Source organism: Biomphalaria glabrata, chromosome 11 (genome assembly GCF_947242115.1).
Source record: "Biomphalaria glabrata chromosome 11, xgBioGlab47.1, whole genome shotgun sequence".
In the NCBI taxonomy this organism is placed as follows: Eukaryota; Metazoa; Mollusca; class Gastropoda; family Planorbidae; genus Biomphalaria; species Biomphalaria glabrata.
Window position 1 is genome coordinate 17,656,116 of NC_074721.1, and position 21,036 is coordinate 17,677,151.

A 21,036-nucleotide genomic window follows, 5' to 3' on the forward strand; every position below is an offset into this window, starting at 1 on the left:
TACTAACTTATACATTGTTTGTATTGAATTCATGTATATTGTTACAGGTAAGGAATTATTACAACTTAGCGAACAAGGACATTTTTAACGCTACTACTGTTCTGGTTGTCACATGGGACAAGTTAAAACCATACTCTTGGTACTCGGGATGTTCTTCTGTTAATTTTTGCCCAGTTCAAGTGAGTAACAAACCATAATTTACTTGAATTGGAAATATGTGTACTTAAGCTTGGATACCTATTAATGAGTCTCAAGGTTTGAATCCCGACTCAAGCAGAGTTGTGTTCGGTGAGAGACTTAAGGCAGCACAAAAAAACTTCTCCAAGATACCCCCCCCCAACTAGTCTACAAAAGACATTGGACTCTAGCTAGTGTAGAGATTCTGGAAGTTACATTAAGAACATATGTTAAAAAATGTATTCATTTTAAAATCAATTCCTACTTTATGACGCTTACGGTGGTCTATCATTTCTTAATCTATTTCCAGCACTGCTTCTAGTGAGCTTACACTTTCAATGTCTCCTATTGCAGCCCACCTTTGTAATGTACCCAAACATTCAATGTCTCCTATTACAGCCCACCTTTGTAATGTACCCAAACATTCAATGTCTCCTATTACAGCCCACCTTTGTAATGTACCCAAACATTCAATGTCTCCTATTACAGCCCACCTTTGTAATGTACCCAAACATTCAATGTCTCCTATTACAGCCCACCTTTGTAATGTACCCAAACATTCAATGTCTCCTATTACAGCCCACCTTTGTAATGTACCCAAACATTCAATGTCTCCTATTACAGCCCACCTTTGTAATGTACCCAAACATTCAATGTCTCCTATTGCAGCCCACCTTTGTAATGTACCCAAACATTCAATGTCTCCTATTACAGCCCACCTTTGTAATGTACCCAAACATTCAATGTCTCCTATTACAGCCCACCTTTGTAATGTACCCAAACATTCAATGTCTCCTATTACAGCCCACCTTTGTAATGTACCCAAACATTCAATGTCTCCTATTACAGCCCACCTTTGTAATGTACCCAAACATTCAATGTCTCCTATTACAGCCCACCTTTGTAATGTACCCAAACATTCAATGTCCAGAAAAATGTCAGTTGTTAAGAGTAACAAAAAAACTAAAACAAATTAATTCCACTTATCCTATTCATGGCAAACCAGTAACACAGACTAAAAACGCAAAATACCTAGGTGTTATAATAAATGAAAAACTGTCATGGAATCCACATATTGATGAAACTACAAAAAAATCAAACAAAGCATTAGGATTTATTAAAAGAAATTTCTATAAATCAAATAAGAACATAAAACTAAAATGTTATTTAACTTTGGTTAGGCCAATAATAGAATATGCATCCTCCGTTTGGGACCCCTCAACTCAAGAAAACATTAAGAAACTAGAACAGACACAAAATAGAGCAGTGCGATTCATAACAAACGAATATTCACATTTAACTAGAGTAACACCTTTAGTAAAATCACTAAATTTAGAAAGCCTTCAGGACAGAAGGCTCAAAAGTAAAGTAGCAATCATACATAAAACACTGAACCATAATCTTCAAATACAAAAACAGAATTTTATAAAATACTCTGAAAGACGCAAAGATAAAGGCACATTCCTCGTCCCATATGCTAGGACAAATTTGTACAAATACTCCTTCTTTCCTAGTGCTATTAGAGCATGGAATGGGTTGCCTGAGCTAGCCAGGAAAACCAGTGACTTGGCAGAATTTAAGTCATTGGTTAATATGCATGACTAAATGCATGACGCGTAGGACGTAATCATCTTCTTTTTTGAAGTAACGTCTGTATTATATAAGATAAGATAAGATAAGATGTCTCCTATTACAGCCCACCTTTGTAATGTACCCAAACATTCAATGTCTCCTATTACAGCCCACCTTTGTAATGTACCCAAACACTCAATGTCTCCTATTACAGCCCACCTTTGTAATGTACCCAAACATTCAATGTCTCCTATTACAGCCCACCTTTGTAATGTACCCAAACACAAGGGTCAGGAACGACTATTTAGTTATTAAACTGTAGTATGAATACAAAGAAATGTTTGAGTATTGGAAAACGTGTTTAAAAAGTTGCATTTCATTCTAATAAATCTTATAATTAGATTTGGACAAATCATAACACGATCAACCAGAGTTTTGACTCGGTGTCCTAATAATATTTCCTCGTAACTGTTGAATTGCTAGGCAAGTTGTTACAGCCATTTTCGTAATGTCAAAGTGTCCAGGTTACACTCCATATTTTGCCCATCTGTTTGATCACTGTAACATGATATAGAAGCTAATAGAAAGATTTTAGAAAGTAGATCATGAAACAAGTTCAATCTTACTCTCTTCAACAATGAATTATCATAACCGATTACTATCAAACACAATAGGTGAGACTGCAGATTTAAACAATTAAACATGATGACTACCATTTGGACTTGAAAATACTAAAGAAGAATTTAATAATGCGATAAATCATTTTGATGTTTACCTTTTAGATTTCATTTCTGCAGACAATTGAACGACTGTCGTGTGCTTGTTGAAAATGTTATTCTTGAAAATTCAAGAAACCTCTTCACTGTACGACATACACTTTTAGTGTTTCCAGTTCAAAACTGGTTCTATATCGACTACATCCAACTGTAGAATCACTAACTATTTTATTACACCTATCTTTATATAGGACTTAGTACTACATTAACAAGTCATACGACATCACTGTCAACATCGAAAACAATTTATAATTCTGGCTGTTCCATTTAAACTTAACATTCATCCAAATTATTGAACTGGCCACGCCATCTTCAACCATCATGAACTATTAAAATATTATCATCATCACCAATCTTTGACCTTACTTTCGCTTAACCAAATTCCTCAATTCGTCCTGGTCAGCAGCTCTCCTTAGTAGAGTATCAAGAGGCCTGTCCATTCTTTCACGTTGTCCATCCATTTTTTCTTCGGACATCGTGCTATTACCAAGCCAGCTCATCTTTCGTTCCTATTAATATTTAAGAAGTTAAACATTTTACTAGTGAGAGCTGATCTAAGAACAAGAATATTTCTTTTCTTCATATCTGATAGCCAGCAATTGTATGTAAGATTTTACATTCAAAGGCTTGAATTCTTCGTTCAGCTCAGCGTTCAAACTTTCACAATGATATTGGAGTACAGTATCCACTAAAGAAGTATACACTTTGACTGTAATAGAAGCTAGTGTTTATCTTCCACATCTTTCACTATTTCCTCTGCCAGTCTAAAAAAGATAAATCTCATAAATGCGATTAAACAGCGTAAATAGGCATGTCTTTAAATAGTCTTCCGTTAAGAATAATTTTATGGTATTAAATCATTATACATACATTACAAGGAGTGCATTATCTTTAGAAATAGGTAACATTTTGTTACATTAATAATGTTACAACCGACTGACTGACTGACGTTTTCATTTAGAAAGAAGAGAATACATTTCAAGTGGTCTATGCTACTGATGGCGTCAAGGCCTACGCTATTACTTTCTACAAATATGGCGGCATGACATGGCAGTATGTAGCCAATCGCAGGATAGCAGTCGGCTTTGCTCACCAAGAAGGTTACACTGACCTTGGAGTGACCTACACATCGCTGACGACCTATCTGGATAAAAATAACGGAACTGCTGGTATAGTTTGTTTATTTCAAAAAAATAATTCTAGACACTTATCTATCTATCTATCTATCTATCTATTTATCTATCCAATCATCCATCCTCCCACCCATCCATCCATCTTTCTTCCACTCTCTTCATATATATATATATATCTTGAGATTTTCAAATTCAACTAAAAATTGTCAAGGTCGCTAAATTGACCCTCAATGTAGCCAACTAAATAAAAAAAAAGTTTCAAAATTCTTGGTATATATATTTGAATGAATACATTAGCCCATAGTTCTAAAGTACACATTTGTATTTTCTTTAAAGAATATTTATAGTAGTGAAAGGCGTAATTCAATCTCTAAATACAAAGTTTGTCTTTATAGTCTAAAGTAAAAAGGATCTGAGATTTGTAGTTAGACAACATTAATTGTTGACAGTTGACATCAATTTTGTACTTCTGTAAATGAAAAACTCTACATATGTATAATTAGATAAACTAAACTCTACATAGGTATAATTAGATAAACTAAACTCTACATATGTATAATTAAATAAACTAAATTTTACATACATAAGAAGTTTTCGTTTGAAATCACACGGGAACTGAACTCTTAATCTCAAGGGTAGCAGTTGATCTTCACATCACCTCTTCTTTATTACCGCCATTTTCTTGCCCGTTGGTTTTTAAATAAACTTTGAGTTGTGCCCCTGTCAAAGAGTGAATGTCTCCTCCAGAATGAATTAACGTTGTGCCCCTGTCATAGAGTGAATGTCTCCTCCAGAATGAATTAATGTTGTGCCCCTGTCAAAGAGTAAATGTCTCCTCCAGAATGAATTAATGTTGTGCCACTGTCAAAGTGTGAATGTCTCCTCCAGAATGAATTAATGTTGTGCCACTGTCAAAGAGTGAATGTCTCCTCCAGAATGAATGAATGTTGTGCCCCTGTCAAAGAGTGAATGTCTCCTCCAGAATGAATGAATGTTGTGCCACTGTCAAAGAGTGAATGTCTCCTCCAGAATGAATGAATGTTGTGCCACTGTCAAAGAATGAATGTCTCCTCCAGAATGAATGAATGTTGTGCCACTGTCAAAGAGTGAATGTCTCCTCCAGAATGAATGAATGTTGTGCCACTGTCAAAGAGTGAATGTCTCCTCCAGAATGAATGAATGTTGTGCCACTGTCAAAGAGTGAATGTCTCCTCCAGAATGAATGAATGTTGTGCCACTGTCAAAGAGTGAATGTCTCCTCCTGAATGAATGAATGTTGTGCCACTGTTAAAGAGTGAATGTCTCTTCCAGAATGAATGAATAATGTGCCACTGTCAAAGAGTGAATGTCTCCTCCAGAATAAATTAACGTTGTGCCCCTGTCATAGAGTGAATGTCTCCTCCAGAATGAATGAATGTTGTGCCACTGTCAAAGAGTGAATGTCTCTTCCAGAATGAATGAATGTTGTGCCACTGTCAAAGAGTGAATGTCTCCTCCAGAATGAATGAATGTTGTGCCACTGTCAAAGAGTGAATGTCTCCTCCAGAATGAATGAATGTTGTGCCACTGTCAAAGAGTGAATGTCTCCTCCTGAATGAATGAATGTTGTGCCACTGTCAAAGAATGAATGTCTCCTCCAGAATGAATGAATGTTGTGCCACTGTCAAAGAGTGAATGTCTCCTCCAGAATGAATGAATGTTGTGCCACTGTCAAAGAGTGAATGTCTCCTCCAGAATGAATGAATGTTGTGCCACTGTCAAAGAGTGAATGTCTCCTCCAGAATGAATGAATGTTGTGCCACTGTCAAAGAGTGAATGTCTCCTCCTGAATGAATGAATGTTGTGCCACTGTTAAAGAGTGAATGTCTCCTCCAGAATGAATGAATAATGTGCCCCTGTCAAAGAGTGAATGTCTCCTCCAGAATAAATTAACGTTGTGCCCCTGTCATAGAGTGAATGTCTCCTCCAGAATGAATGAATGTTGTGCCACTGTCAAAGAGTGAATGTCTCTTCCAGAATGAATGAATGTTGTGCCACTGTCAAAGAGTGAATGTCTCCTCCAGAATGAATGAATGTTGTGCCACTGTCAAAGAGTGAATGTCTCCTCCAGAATGAATGAATGTTGTGCCACTGTCAAAGAGTGAATGTCTCCTCCTGAATGAATGAATGTTGTGCCACTGTCAAAGAGTGAATGTCTCCTCCAGAATGAATGAATAATGTGCCACTGTCAAAGAGTGAATGTCTCCTCCAGAATGAATGAATGTTGTGCCACTGTCAAAGAGTGAATGTCTCCTCCAGAATGAATGAATGTTGTGCCCCTGTCAAAGAGTGAATGTCTCCTCCAGAATGAATTAATGTTGTGCCACTGTCAAAGAGTGAATGTCTCCTCCAGAATGAATTAATGTTGTGCCCCTGTCAAAGAGTGAATGTCTCCTCCTGAATGAATGAATGTTGTGCCACTGTCAAAGAGTGAATGTCTCCTTCAGAATGAATGAATGTTGTGCCACTGTCAAAGAGTGAATGTCTCCTCCAGAATGAATGAATGTTGTGCCACTGTCAATGAGTGAATGTCTCCTCCTGAATGAATGAATGTTGTGCCACTGTCAAAGAGTGAATGTCTCCTCCAGAATGAATTAATGTTGTGCCCCTGTCAAAGAGTGAATGTCTCCTCCAGAATGAATTAATGTTGTGCCACTGTCAAAGAGTGAATGTCTCCTCCAGAATGAATGAATGTTGTGCCACTGTCAAAGAGTGAATGTCTCCTCCTGAATGAATGAATGTTGTGCCACTGTCAAAGAGTGAATGTCTCCTCCAGAATGAATGAATGTTGTGCCCCTGTCAAAGAGTGAATGTCTCCTCCAGAATGAATGAATGTTGTGCCACTGTCAAAGAGTGAATGTCTCCTCCAGAATGAATGAATGTTGTGCCACTGTCAAAGAGTGAATGTCTCCTCCAGAATGAATGAATGTTGTGCAACTGTCAAAGAGTGAATGTCTCCTCCTGAATGAATGAATGCTGTGCCACTGTCAAAGAGTGAATGTCTCCTCCAGAATGAAGTAATGTTGTGCCCCTGTCAAAGAGTGAATGTCTCCTCCAGAATGAATGAATGTTGTGCCACTGTCAAAGAGTGAATGTCTCCTCCAGAATGAATGAATGTTGTGCCAATGTCAAAGAGTGAATGTCTCCTCCAGAATGAATGAATGTTGTGCCACTGTTAAAGAGTGAATGTCTCCTCCAGAATGAATGAATGTTGTGCCACTGTCAAAGAGTGAATGCCTCCTCCAGAATGAATTAATGTTGTGCCCCTGTCAAAGAGTGAATGTCTCCTCCAGAATGAATGAATGTTGTGCCCCTGTCAAAGAGTGAATGTCTCCTCCAGAATGAATTAAGGTTGTGCCCCTGTCAAAGAGTGAATGCCTCCTCCAGAATGAATTAATGTTGTGCTAGAAACGGAAGCGCTTGGAAACTTTGATTCTGTAGAGCTAAAATGTACACAGAACTATCGAATAGCTATAAAACAAACAAACAAACACGTTGCTTAGCAACACTTGAGTCTGCACACCGGATACACCAACAAAAAAAACACTTTTAGCTATTTACCATTTTCCCGTCATGTCTGAAAATGTCCAATATCTGTCTATGTATCAACACAGGAAAACGTGGGATATACATTTATAAAGTGGGTGAAGTCGAGACCTCAGAACAAAAATGTTTCCAGTTTTACCAGCAGAATCTCTGGCAGACTCAAAGCCTGAAGTTCAGAAATGACATGCAGGCGTTGTTTCGGTGCCCATGTACTAGAAGCCGATTGGGATCACAGTGGTGGTTTGTTGAGTCACGTGGTGTCCATGGGAACATTGACTGCTATGCCATCAGTCCAGTTCACATGAGAATCAGACTTCCTGGGAATACGTTAAATAAAGTGAGTAGAAGCCGTCCATGTTGTTATTTTACATCTCTCACACATAAATCTACTCAGTTCTACAAAATATAAATAGAAAAAACTTGTTCATTGTGTTGTGTATAAAAGTAAGACTAACGTAAAGAAGAAAAAAAAAAACTACTATATTGATATTTCTTGGAAAGTTGTGATTACAATGACTTTTCTTTTTTCAATAAAAACAACAAGGGCAACAACCCAAATGGATAGAAAGGGCACAGGGAAGTTCATGACGTGTAAGCAAACAGACTTCTTGGGGGTGCGGGGTCCTGGGTTCGATTCTCGGTGAAAACTGGAATTTTGAATTTCGGGATTTTTAGGGCGCCCCTGAGTCGACCCAACTCTAATGGATACCTGACTTTAGTTAGGGAAAATAAAGGCAATTGGTCGTTGTGACACCCTGCCCATTGACTAATGAAATAGATGACCCTAACATCATCTGCCCGCAAGCTCCCTAGTAGCGCTGATAGTATAAAAGAGTATAGAACAAACGAGGCTAGAAGTCTCCGACGTGTTGGTGTAGTGACGATGAAAAGGTGGCTTATAAGATTTTCCGACTCTGCTGGGACATATTTGTTTCATTGAAATATGTTGAGGGTTGTGTGTGTGTTTGTGTGTGTTTCTTCTCTCTTTACTTTACAAGTGACGCAAGAGTTGGGATGCCACGTTGCCTTGCCAACAAGTTATTGCATATTATAGCAGATTTGTATTTTCGCCCAGTGAAAAGTAGACCTAGGTCCTTTTGTAATTTAAAGCAGTTCAGCTTGTATAAGAAACATAGCCGCTGAGTTTTAAGATGGCATGCCCACACAATCCTGGTGTCTACAAGGACACTCACATCTGTTTCAGTTCACTCATAAGGAAATACAAAGATTATTCCTTTTGTATTGAGAATTGATGTGAAAAGATAGAATCCTATTAATAAACATTTTAATGCTACAAATGCATTTGTAAAACAAATTAATTTTTGTATTTATTTTATAGTAAAGATCTTCTAATATAGAGGCCTTGATAGTTCTATTTGATCTATTTATTTCTAAATGTCATCACATTTGTTACTACATTTTTTACAGTTCTTTTTTTTCTATGTTCCTTTCTTGACGCCTCGAGCCCAAGGTATTGTCTTGATCTATTAGGCATGAAACGTTATTCAAATGATTTGTAAAACTCATAAATAACAAATTATTGTTCTACAAATATGAACAGTATTTACTTGTGTACATTTCACGAGTTCACTTATCAGGCTTTTGTTTTTCTAGCTTTGTTGCTACATCCATTATATGTATTGGTGGTCTGACTGGACTAGCTGGTGGAACGCTCCGTACTTGAGTGGCAGTCCTGAATCTGGTCATATTTTAACTAGAGATCCTTTCTATGACCAACGCAAGTCTGTCGAGGAAGATATCCGACCGAAAACCTGGTGCTGTGAAGAATCAACCTGGGCTTATTGTGACCTCTTTAACCAGGTCAGACCAGACTTAGGCTGTTCTCCAGTTAATGACTTTGTTACAGGTAAGATAACTGATCAAACATTTTAATCACAAATAGATGGAGTTTGTTTTGGAAAATATAGAGTTCATAAGAAACTTACAAGTATAAGTGGCACAAATGAAATGAAAGTTTTCAACCTGAATGAAGATAACAATATTTTATAAAAATAATTAAACAATTCGTAATTGTGCTCTAGGATTAAAGTTGGAGGTGAACCAAAAACAGCCTACATTTTATTTATTGCAATTGTAATCATTAATAAATTCCTAATTTTTTATTATTTTAATATTATAATTAAACAATATTGTATAATTTCTAGTGAGTCGGATTTAGAAAACATAGATACTGAATTAAAGCAAGCGTCCTATTTGTTCAGAATGAAGCTACGTGCACTGGAGAACCTGAGAGGGGGGGGGGGGGGCGGGGTAGGAGCAATCACCTCTTCCCCTTGTGGCGGCTTAATTTCTTGCTGAATTCAGAGTTTGTGAACACAATTCTTCCAATGCTACTTATTGCCACTTTCACCCATTTGTAGATCATTTCCCACCATTTCAACTCAAATTCAATCATTTTAAATAGAAAGTCAAAGAAGGTTGTCGTGACCAGGTTGAACCCACTAGCGGATCCAGAACTTTGGAGTGGGGGGGGCGATTTTTTTCCAAACCCTAACCCTAACGCCCAGTAAACCCTAACCCTACGCATAAACGTGCACACACACACACACACGCGCGCGCGCGCACACACACACACACACACATATATATGTATATATATATATAAATATGAGAATAAAAAAAGCAGCATTTCTCAACCTTCGGCGAAAAACAAAACAACTGGGGCAGCGCTATAAGGATCTCTGGTGAAGTTCAGGGCGAAGCCCCGACGCCATAAGCGTTTTCTTGCTTTTTTCACTGCAGAAACGCATTCTCCTGACAAGTACAGCTCATTATTCATCAATGGAGTTCGGGGCGAAGCCCCGACCCCATAAGCGTTTTCTTGCTTTTTTGACTGCAGATACGCATTCTCCTGACAAGTACAGCTCATTCTTCACAATGTAGTTCGGGGCGAAGCCCCGACGCCAAAAGCGTTTTCTTGCTTTTTTTCACTGCAGAAACGCATTCTCCTGACAAGTACAGCTCATTATTCATCAATGGAGTTCGGGGCGAAGCCCCGACCCCATAGGCGTTTTCTTGCTTTTTTGACTGCAGATACGCATTCTCCTGACAAGTACAGCTCATTCTTCACAATGTAGTTCGGGGCGAAGCCCCGACGCCAAAAGCGTTTTCTTGCTTTTTTTCACTGCAGAAACGCATTCTCCTGACAAGTACAGCTCATTATTCATCAATGGAGTTCGGGGCGAAGCCCCGACCCCATAGGCGTTTTCTTGCTTTTTTGACTGCAGATACGCATTCTCCTGACAAGTACAGCTCATTCTTCACAATGTAGTTCGGGGCGAAGCCCCGACGCCAAAAGCGTTTTCTTGCTTTTTTCACTGCAGAAACGCATTCTCCTGACAAGTACAGCTCATTATTCATCAATGGAGTTCGGGGCGAAGCCCCGACCCCATAAGCGTTTTCTTGCTTTTTTGACTGCAGATACGCATTCTCCTGACAAGTACAGCTCATTCTTCACAATGTAGTTCGGGGCGAAGCCCCGACGCCAAAAGCGTTTTCTTGCTTTTTTTCACTGCAGAAACGCATTCTCCTGACAAGTACAGCTCATTATTCATCAATGGAGTTCGGGGCGAAGCCCCGACCCCATAGGCGTTTTCTTGCTTTTTTGACTGCAGATACGCATTCTCCTGACAAGTACAGCTCATTCTTCACAATGTAGTTCGGGGCGAAGCCCCGACGCCAAAAGCGTTTTCTTGCTTTTTTCACTGCAGAAACGCATTCTCCTGACAAGTTTAGCTCATTATTCATCAATGGAGTACGGAGCGAAGCCCCGACGCCAAAAGCGTTTTCTTGCATTCTTCTCTGCAGAAACGCATTCTCCTGACATCTACAACTCATTACCCATAAATGAAGTTCGGGGCGAAGCCCCGACGCCAAAAGCGTTTTCTTGCATTCTTCACTGCAGAAACGCATTCTCCTGACCTGAAGCTCATTATTCATACTATTAAAAAACGACCTTTCGAATAATGTTGTACTTGAAAAATATTCTAATTTGAATTTATAGGCCCATAATACATTGCAAATAAAACTGATTTGTTCCTTGAAAAGATAGGATACCCCATATATTTAGATTTTTGCTTTGAGGATCGCCGCCGAAAAAAAACTTATTCGATACAATTTTTCAAGAAAACTCTAGTATAAATTGTGAGTTATAGTCCCAAATTTATTTAGCTAGAAAAATATCAGATTGAAAAGGTTGGGAAAAGGTGACTATAAAAACCTTATTTGAGTTTAGAACTCATCTCAATCATGACTCTTATACTGAAAAATTTCGTTTGAATTCTAACTTTTCCAATGCAAAGTATTTCTTAAAATACTTATGATAACTTCATGTGAAATTACAAAACTCTGTCTGGAAATGGGAATGGCGGTAGAGTGAAAACGATTAATCCTCGCTCCTTTACTAATTTCTGCTAAAGATTGCATTTGGCATTAAAGAATAGGTATGGGGCGACTCGATATAAGAATTTAATTTTTAGTATATATAAATTATATTAGTGACAGATTTTTTTAATTTTGTAATTTCTTAACTATAATACAAAAAGAAAAAGTATTGATTTGTCCGATGGGGGAAATGCGATTGCATGTATCGCCCCTCTCACCTGGTACAACCCTTTTTCATTTAAATTTACTAATGATACAATTTGAGATTAGAGTGTGGTACGACATATTTACAATGGGTCACATATCAATACGTAGTTTATATTATATAGATATTCAACTAATTTTATTCACAAACTATGATTCTCCACAAAAATAGGACCGCCCCCCCCAGCACTCAGAGAACTAGAGTGGGGAGGGCCGTACATGCAATCGCCCCCCCCCCCCTCACCCCACCGAATCGGCCAAAATACCAGAAAGGGAGAAACATAATATAAAATTTATATATTAATTCAACTAATTTTGTTCACAAACTATGATTTCTCCATAAAAACGGACCGCCCCCCCCCACTCAAAGGGTTTAGGTGGGAAGGGCAGAAGAGGTATTCGTCCCCCCCCCCCTAACCAATCGGCAAACAGAGAACGACATAATATAAAGATCGGTTAAAATATCAATAACAAGTTACAAGGGTATAGATATTTAATTGATTTGTTAGCAGGCTGTGATTTCTACCAATAAATTGGACCGCCCCCCCACTCGAAAGTGTAGGGGGGGCGGGATTGATACCATCGCCCCCTCCCGACCCCACCAAATCGGCCAACATACTAGAGGGGGGGGGCGAAATAATCTAAAAATAGGTTGAAATATAAATAATTAGTATATATTTTTAACATAAGTAATAAATTCGTATACAAATTGTGTGAATCCTATACTAAAGTTCGTCCGCCCCCCCCTTCGGGGGGGGGGGGGGTCGGCCGAGTGGGGGGGGGGCGATCGCCCCTACCGCCCCCCCCCTGGATCCGCCAGTGGTTGAACCGTAGAAGGGGCCGAAGATGCATCGCATCCCTTCCCTCCGACTGGGGCTTCCTTTGGAGGTGGGCGGACTTATTTTAGTAGAAAAGTCACATTTTGTTGTGCTATAAAAACGAGTCCGTAGTATCAGTTACGTGTTACCTTTTAGATAGAGAGTTTCTCCAATCATTTGTAACAACGATAAAATGGTAAGAGAGATAACCCTCTACATGATTAATTCTTATTACTCTTCCACCCCCTCCCCATATTTAATGGGCTTCGATAGTCATTTACAATTCCTTGTCGGCCCGTGGCCCGGTCTTACTTTATTTCACTTGATTTGAGCTGTCTTTTTCATTGGAAGGTTAGGATTAACATGGGGCTAGGGTTTGGACCAAAAATCGCTGCACCTCCCACTCAAAAGTTCCAGATATGCTTGTGGTCATGTGCCCTAGTATCTCTTGTCATTTGTATTCGCTCACTAAAACCAATATTATAATGTTATAATAGTGCTAACCCTGATCTACATCTTTATTTTATTTTATTTGCTCAAGTAATAATGGGGTACTGTGAAAGATCTTCGATGTAACGAGAAACTTGAAGAGAATGCACTCAACATTAATTTTGTCTGATTTTTAGAGGCCCCCGAAAAGGGAATAGACGCTTTTAGTTGTGTGTGGTCTGTCCGTCCATCCGTCCCGTTTAGATCTCGAAAACTACATAAGATATGGAAAATCATGATGTTTTAGACTTTTTAAAGTTCTGATGCAACGGCTACTTTTTTTCTTTTCTGAAAGCGAAAAATAAATTTCTTAAAATCAACTAAACACGCAGTTTTTTCATAAATTGCTAGAATATCATTCTGATAATCTTTCTGAAAATATTTAAACCTGCCTTTTTACCTGTCTGGGTGGACCACTTCGGGACCGATTTTAGTTTGTGTTTCTACACAAACTGTTTTTCTAACCTTGTTTTAAACGTTTTTTTTTTCTTTTTAATTTATGATTTTTTATTTGTTTTATTAAGAAACGTAAGAAGTCAGACGTAAAATATAAAAAAAACCTTTAAAACAATACTTTTATAGGAGAAAGAACCTCTTAATTACGGCCACATCTCTCAATATTGCAAGATTTATTTCCATTTTTTAAATTTAAAAAAATAATTAGTTACCCCTAGTTAATTACCTAATTGTTATTTTTTTAAAAATTGATTCGTGTTGTTATCGACACTGTACAGTAATACATAGTTTCAGTTAGATTGGAGAGTGGGAGACATAAGGTGGACAGACAGACGAAGTAAGTTGATCTAACCTTTGAAATAATAAGCAGTTCATTGTTTGTGTGTCTAGCCTCGACTTGGGGAGACCCTCACATCACAACGCTGGATGCTCGAGAGTACACGATGAACGGCTGGGGGGAATACATTTTGATAGAGGGAAATAACTTCACACTTCAGGTAGGCTCTTGATTTAGTATCACGTCTGTGTAGCGTGAACAGGTAAATGTTTATGTTGTATAGTGTGAACAGGTAAATGTTTATGTTGCTGTATAGTGTGAACAGGTAAATGTTTATGTTGTATAGTGTGAACAGGTAAATGTTTATGTTGTATAGTGTGAACAGGTAAATGTTTATGTTGTATAGTGTGAAAAGGTAAATGTTTATGTTGCTGTATAGTGGGAACAGGTAAATGTTTATGTTGCTGTATAGTGTGAACAGGTAAATGTTTATGTTGTATAATGTGAACAGGTAAATGTTTATGTTGTTGTATAATGTGAACAGGTAAATGTTTATGTTGTGTAATGTGAACAGGTAAATGTTTATGTTGTATAATGTGAACAGGTAAATGTTTATGTTGTTGTATAATGTGAACAGGTAAATGTTTATGTTGTGTAATGTGAACAGGTAAATGTTTATGTTGTATAATGTGAACAGGTAAATGTTTATGTTGTTATATGGTGTGAACAGGTAAATGTTTATGTTGCTGTATAGTGTGAACAGGTAAATGTTTATTATGTTGTATAGTGTGAACAGTTAAATGTTTATGTTGTATAATGTGAACAGGTAAATGTTTATGTTGTCTGATATTGTGAACAGGTAAATGTTTATGTTGCTGTATAATGTGAACAGATAAATGTTTATGTTGTTGTTTGGTGTGAACAGGTAAATGTTTATGTTGTGTGATATTGTGAACAGGTAAATGTTTATGTTGTTGTATATTGTGAACAAGTAAATGTTTTTGTTGTTGTAAAGTGTGAACAGGTAAATGTTTATGTTGTTGTATAGTAGAAACAGGCAAATGCTTGTGTTGTTGGATAGTGTGAACAGGTAAATGATTATGTTGTTGTATAGTGTGAACAGGTAAATGTTTATGTTGTTGTAAAGTGTGAACAGGTAAATGTTTATGTTGTTGTATAGTAGGAATAGGTAAATGCTTGTGTTGTTGTATAGTGTGAACAGGTAAATGTTTATGTTGTTGTAAAGTGTGAACAGGTAAATGTTTATGTTGTTGTATAGTAGGAATAGGTAAATGCTTGTGTTGTAGGATAGTGTGAACAGGTAAATGATTATGTTGTTGTATAGTGTGAACAGGTAAATGTTTATGTTGTTGTAAAGTGTGAACAGGTAAATGTTTATGTTGTTGTATAGTAGGAATAGGTAAATGCTTGTGTTGTAGGATAGTGTGAACAGGTAAATGATTATGTTGTTGGATAGTGTGAACAGGTAAATGTTTATGTTGTTGTAAAGTTTTAACGGTAAATGTTTATGTTGTTGTGCAGTGTGAACAGGTAAAGGTTTATGTTGTTGTGCAGTTTGAACAGGTAAATGTTTATGTTGTTGTACAGTGTGAACAGTTAAATGTTTATGTTGTTGTGCTGTGTGAACAGGTAAATGTTTATGTTGTTGTACAGTGTGAACAGGTAAATGTTTATGTTGTTGTACAGTGTGAACAGGTAAATGTTTATGTTGTTGTGCAGTGTGAACAGGTAAATGTTTATGTTGTTGTGCAGTGTGAACAGGTCAATGTTTATGTTGCTGTAAAGTGTGAACAGGTAAATGTTTATTTTGTTGGATAGTGTGAACAGGTAAATGTTTATGTTGTTGCACGGTTGTATTTGTGAGTTGAAGAAAACTTTTCGATCAACTTGAAATTTATTATTTACAGTACAAATAGGCGAGCTTTCGAGAAACTATAGCTTTTTATTTCAAACGGTTTCAATAATCAAGAAAGTTGACATCCGTCAATTTTTTTTCAGCTAGCCTATACGAGTCTAGACCAGGGGTGGGCAAATTACGACCCGCGGGCCACATGCGGCCCGCCGAAGTGTTTTATGCGGCCCGCCGACACCTATAGAAATTAGTTGTGCCCACAGTATAAATATAAAAATGCAAATATTAAAAATAATATCTATATAAATTATTGAAACTGTCTCAATATAAAAGTTTTAAGTAAACGAAGATTATGCTTATTGGCTATACATCAATACACTCGATTCAAGACACAATCTCTGAGTGTTGGGTAGGCTTGGAACAAGATGGCAAGTGTAACAACTGTTATGACATGATTAGGAATTAGTTATTTGTTTCGGGAATAAGGGGAAAGTTTTAATTAGCGACAAGTAACGTGACAGATCTTTAAAAAATAAGAACGCTCTAAGTGACGCAAAAAGGAAGACGCTTCTTGTAGAGTAGTAGACTTGAGTACGACATAATTGACATCGGACGATTCCCTTCTTGAGTATTAAACATATTTGGAGAACAACATATCAGCGTCGACTAAATATTTGATTGTTTCGGCCTTTCGCCGGTGTTACTGAAGTAGTTGAGTTCAGCGTTACTTCCAGTCAGATCTACACTATACAGATTGCCAAGAATCAACACCGCGCGGAAGCCTTAACACAATTGATGGAGCTCGATCTTTGACTGAGAAAAATATTTTTTTTTTAATTAAAAATATCCCAACCATAAACTCTAAACAGGAAAGTTTGCACAAAGCGGGATAAAATGTTAACGATCGTATATACAATGGAAACATTCATAGTAATCAAACTTAGTAGAGCTAGGGGGGTGTTAACGACTGGGAGTTCCAATTTATGAACAAAATAATCCAATGTATCCGCTAGATTAGCACTGGCAAGGCAAATGAGATATAACATCTCAAGGAAGAAATTGTTATGTTACTTGAAGGACATTGACTGTGACTTAGTTACAAAATATTTCTAACGAAGAGTGGAAGACAGATTTCATATTTTCTAACCACATAAATGGCTGTTTACATATGAAATGTAAATGCATGTTAAATTTCTTCCAACAAGGCTTCCCCATTTCTACAGGCAAGCAAAAGAAAATAGTTTTTGTCATTTTCTTTTGCTGCTATTTTTAGTGAAATAATTAAAAGTACAACACTTATTAAGATTCCTTAATTGTGTAATTTATAATAGCAAGTTTTAAGACGTCAAGAACCAGTCTTCAATACCATCAGCTCATCATTTATTGCAGAAGCTGATTCAGCGCCAAAGGACATAACTCCTACCACGGGAGTCTTATGGGTGCCAGAAGCTGTATTTCCACACTTAAAAACAACTTTGCTGCTGTTCACACTATTTGGGTACAAATACATCTGTTCTTCTTCTTCTTCTTCTTCGTTCTTATTTTACATGTTGGGGAATTTAGATCAGTAATTCTATATCTGAGATGAACCGCGCAGTGGTTTCGGGATTAGGCAGTTCTCCGAATTGTCTTTGGAGAGTCTTTTTAGGGTCTCTTGATTTAGTATGCACCATTGAAGGACATGGTCAGTATTCTCTAGTGATGCTCCACAAAGGCAGGTTTCCTTCGTCCCGATATTCAACTTCCGGAACATATATTATTGTCTCATTCAGTGAGCAAACACTTATTTGTGAAAACTAAACAAGTATAATCACTGGTCAATGTTAAATTAACAGACTGTAATTTGACAGCTGTCACATGTTGAGCAACTGGTAAGCTAGTTTCACAGTTCCGGAACATTATGCATGAGTGTAAAAAGTAAAATACTGCACATTAAGTATATGGCTCCTTCTGTCTCGTAAGACAATGGATGCGCCCAGATGAGACACTGGCTTTGGTTACGTCTTGAGACGGGGCAGAATCTGGAGTGGCTAATCAAGCCAATTCTGGAGCGGCAGAGTTTGCCACAGTTCGAGCATTTATATTCATCTGTCCTAGGGCTAGCTGACAGGGCAGTTTTCTTTTTCTTGACCGATGCAGCTTCATTTCTTTTGCATTTAGAAAAGTTCGTACCAGCACGTACACTCTGTCTCCATGCTGTCCGGTCTTGGGCTATCTCCTCCCACATACTTTGGTCGATGCCCAAGGCTCTCATGTCTCGCTTGCAGACATCTCTGTAAGTTAGTCTTGGGCGGCCCTTGGGTCTTGCTTCCTCTGCTAGCTCAGCGTACAGGATGTCTTTAGGGATTCTTCCATCTGGCATGCGAGTGACATGACCGAGCCAGCGTAGTCTTCTCTGTTGAAGGAGAGCATAGATGCTGTGCATGTTGGCCCGTGTCAAAATTTCCTGGTTGGTGACACGATCCCTCCAGGAGATGCACAGTATGCGTCGCAGGCAGGGTTAGGTGGAAGCTATTTAATTCTCTATGGCAGTGAGATCTGGGCAACTTACATGCGTTAAGAGCACAGATTAAGTACAACAGTATCTTTGTGGGTATATTGTGATAAGACAACAGCAATTTTAAAAGAAACTTAAAATTGGTTTCAAAAACTGCAAACTCTTGTTGTAATTTTTCAACGTGGAGTGTGAAAAAAAAAACAAGAAAGAAACGTGACTATAATACAGTGTAAATATAAATTAAAAGACATTTTACACAGTTAGCTAGCGTGTATATACATATATGCGGCCCGCCATTCACAAACTTTTTTTAATGCTGCCCTCGATACAAAAAGGTTGCCCACCCCTGGTCTAGACAATCCCAAGTCAGCAAGACATCAACTGTTCTTTTAAAAAATTCTATCAAAACAACAATGTGATTGCTAGGAACTCCAAGACAGTAACTGTTTCATTTCTTTAATTTCTGTTTGATTTTGTTACTTGACAAATTCAAAAATATCCCTATAGTCATGTGATATTTATTTACATGTCTGAAAATACAAGTCGAATTAATAGAAAGTTTACGTGAATATTCGAAATTATTTATTATTTTTATTATGTAAGAAAATCAAATGGTTGGTCGTTGTGCTGACCACTTAACACTTTTGATAACTGTCATCTTCCCTATGGTTTGTCTTATGGAGTGTATGTATGTTTCTATGGTGACGGTGTGAAAAAGTTAGCAATTGGTTCTGTTTGATGAAGGATAGATGGCATGGGCATCAGCGGTCTTAGTTAGGGGAGACGACTCCCGAAAGTGAGATTGGAGATAAGTGTTATTGTAGTGAGTTAGATTTTGTTTTAAATACTTTTTTATCATTACTAAATTCTGCTATATTTATTGTATTTCATCACAAGCTGATTTGTTTATATTTTAATAAAAGTTATATTTAGTATTGTTCACAAAGAAGTTATTCAAGATTTTATAATTAAGATATAATACGCCTACGGGGCAGTGCTGTGCGTCTGCCGTTTACTAATTCTGTGGAGAAAATTTTTTAAAAACCTTATTATCATCAACCTAAGTTAGGTAATCGAAATTTGTTTAATAGAAAGCTGTCCGGCTTTTTGGTACATTACAATATAAACTATTTTATGACTAAGGAGCTTATTGAGTTTAAAATATTTGAAACGAAAACACTATTCTGTTTGTCGACTAAGCTGCTCAAACACTGCACTCACTTATTCACTGAAGTCTTAAGTCTCTGAGGTCCCTTTGAAAACATTTGCTGACGAATTAATGGAAAATATCCAATCCTGAATATTAAGGATGAATGCGGTGTTTGACGAACTAACTGGTGTTTAAACCCCACAACTGGAGAGGACACTCCAGTCTCGACTTTGGTGTCGGCCAAAGACGGGGAGTGACAGTCATTGGTTTAAAGCGGAAATGCTCAATTGACGTAGAGCAGATCGCCAGGGGCCACTTTTGTTGGTGGTAGGGATCCTAGGATCCCACTGGACAGCTACCGCCCGCTTTAAGCCTGGTGGTCCCCAGTCGTAAGGTGCTGTCCCGCCGAGCATGTCTTCCTCGTTGAAGTTCATGAGGATAGGAGAACACAAAGCCAATGTACCAGTCAACATAAAGAGGAGATCCTTTCTTACACTTGTCACATGGAGTGGACCTTACAATGTACCAGTCAACATAAAGAGGAGATCCTTTCTTACACTTGTCACATGGAGTGGACCTTACAAAACACATTGGACAAAAGAGATGCTCAGAAATCCGAATGAATAAATGATGAGCTATCCAGGCTGAACGTAGACCTAGCTGCCCTCTAAGACACTCGTTTAGCTGACTCTGGTTTCATCAAGGAGAAAGACTACACCTTCTTCTGGCGAGGCGAAGTAGAAAGAGAAGTAAGAACACACTGCTGAACACTGGTAAACAGTTCTAAGCATGTTTGTATCATCTGCCTATTTGTATTCTGTCAGGGAAGAACAGACCGTGTTCAAACAGTGAATGGAACACTAACGAACGCCACTGTTTTTGTTGCTTTTGCGGCACGCGACCTTGACAAAGCTCGATTCCAAGTGGAACTCTCCAGTGAGAATATTAGTAAGTTTAGTATTATTCAATGTGTCCATTACCCTTATGGTTATCATATATTATGTAGATAAGTGATGCCCAGCGTTATACGGCCTGCGGGCCGTAGTTTAGGGATCACTGATGTAGATAAGTACTTGTGCATTCAAAGGTTGAACAAAAACATTCTTTGCTTACTTGAAGATAGATACAAATTTAAAAAATACCACTTTACCCATTGGCTCACACCTGACAGAAAGAAAGCACAAAGTAGCTGATAATGCCTAACTAAGTGGATGCTGATTTTAATAAAAATAATTCCCCTTATCACAGTTATGAATATTTACTAAATCATTAACATTAGAATATTGTTCTATGTATATGTTTTAAAAAAAAAGGTGCTCACATTAATAATCTATTCCAATATTTCTTTTTGTTTGAAAGCTCGAAAGAAATGCCAAAATAACAAACTTTGATTTCAAACTTGATCGATTCATTACATCTTGCTTGTTCAATACATTTTCTTTCTTTTTGGGGGGGTATATTACCTACAATTAGCTAATATTTTAGTGAAGTACTAAATCGCTATGTAGACTTTAGTCCCCCCGCGACCCACGGCGAGCTCTCTCCACAGAGATTTTCTGGTTTAATGCGACTTCCACTGCCTCTTTCGTCTAGGTGCCCATGGAGTTCAGGTGACGTCATGTTAT

General features: G+C 37.7%; 1 protein-coding gene across 1 annotated transcript in view; it reads left to right on the plus strand.

Annotated features, from left to right (window-relative positions):
• LOC106067895 (uncharacterized) overlaps positions 1-21,036 on the plus strand; it is a 98,921-nt gene that overhangs the window by 23,001 nt on the left and 54,884 nt on the right. The window contains exons 6-11 of the mRNA XM_056004358.1: positions 48-179; positions 3,487-3,694; positions 7,312-7,580; positions 8,858-9,110; positions 14,005-14,111; positions 20,236-20,359. Coding sequence (XP_055860333.1) covers positions 48-179; positions 3,487-3,694; positions 7,312-7,580; positions 8,858-9,110; positions 14,005-14,111; positions 20,236-20,359 — 1,093 coding nt within the window. The remainder of the gene's footprint in view (positions 1-47; positions 180-3,486; positions 3,695-7,311; positions 7,581-8,857; positions 9,111-14,004; positions 14,112-20,235; positions 20,360-21,036) is intronic.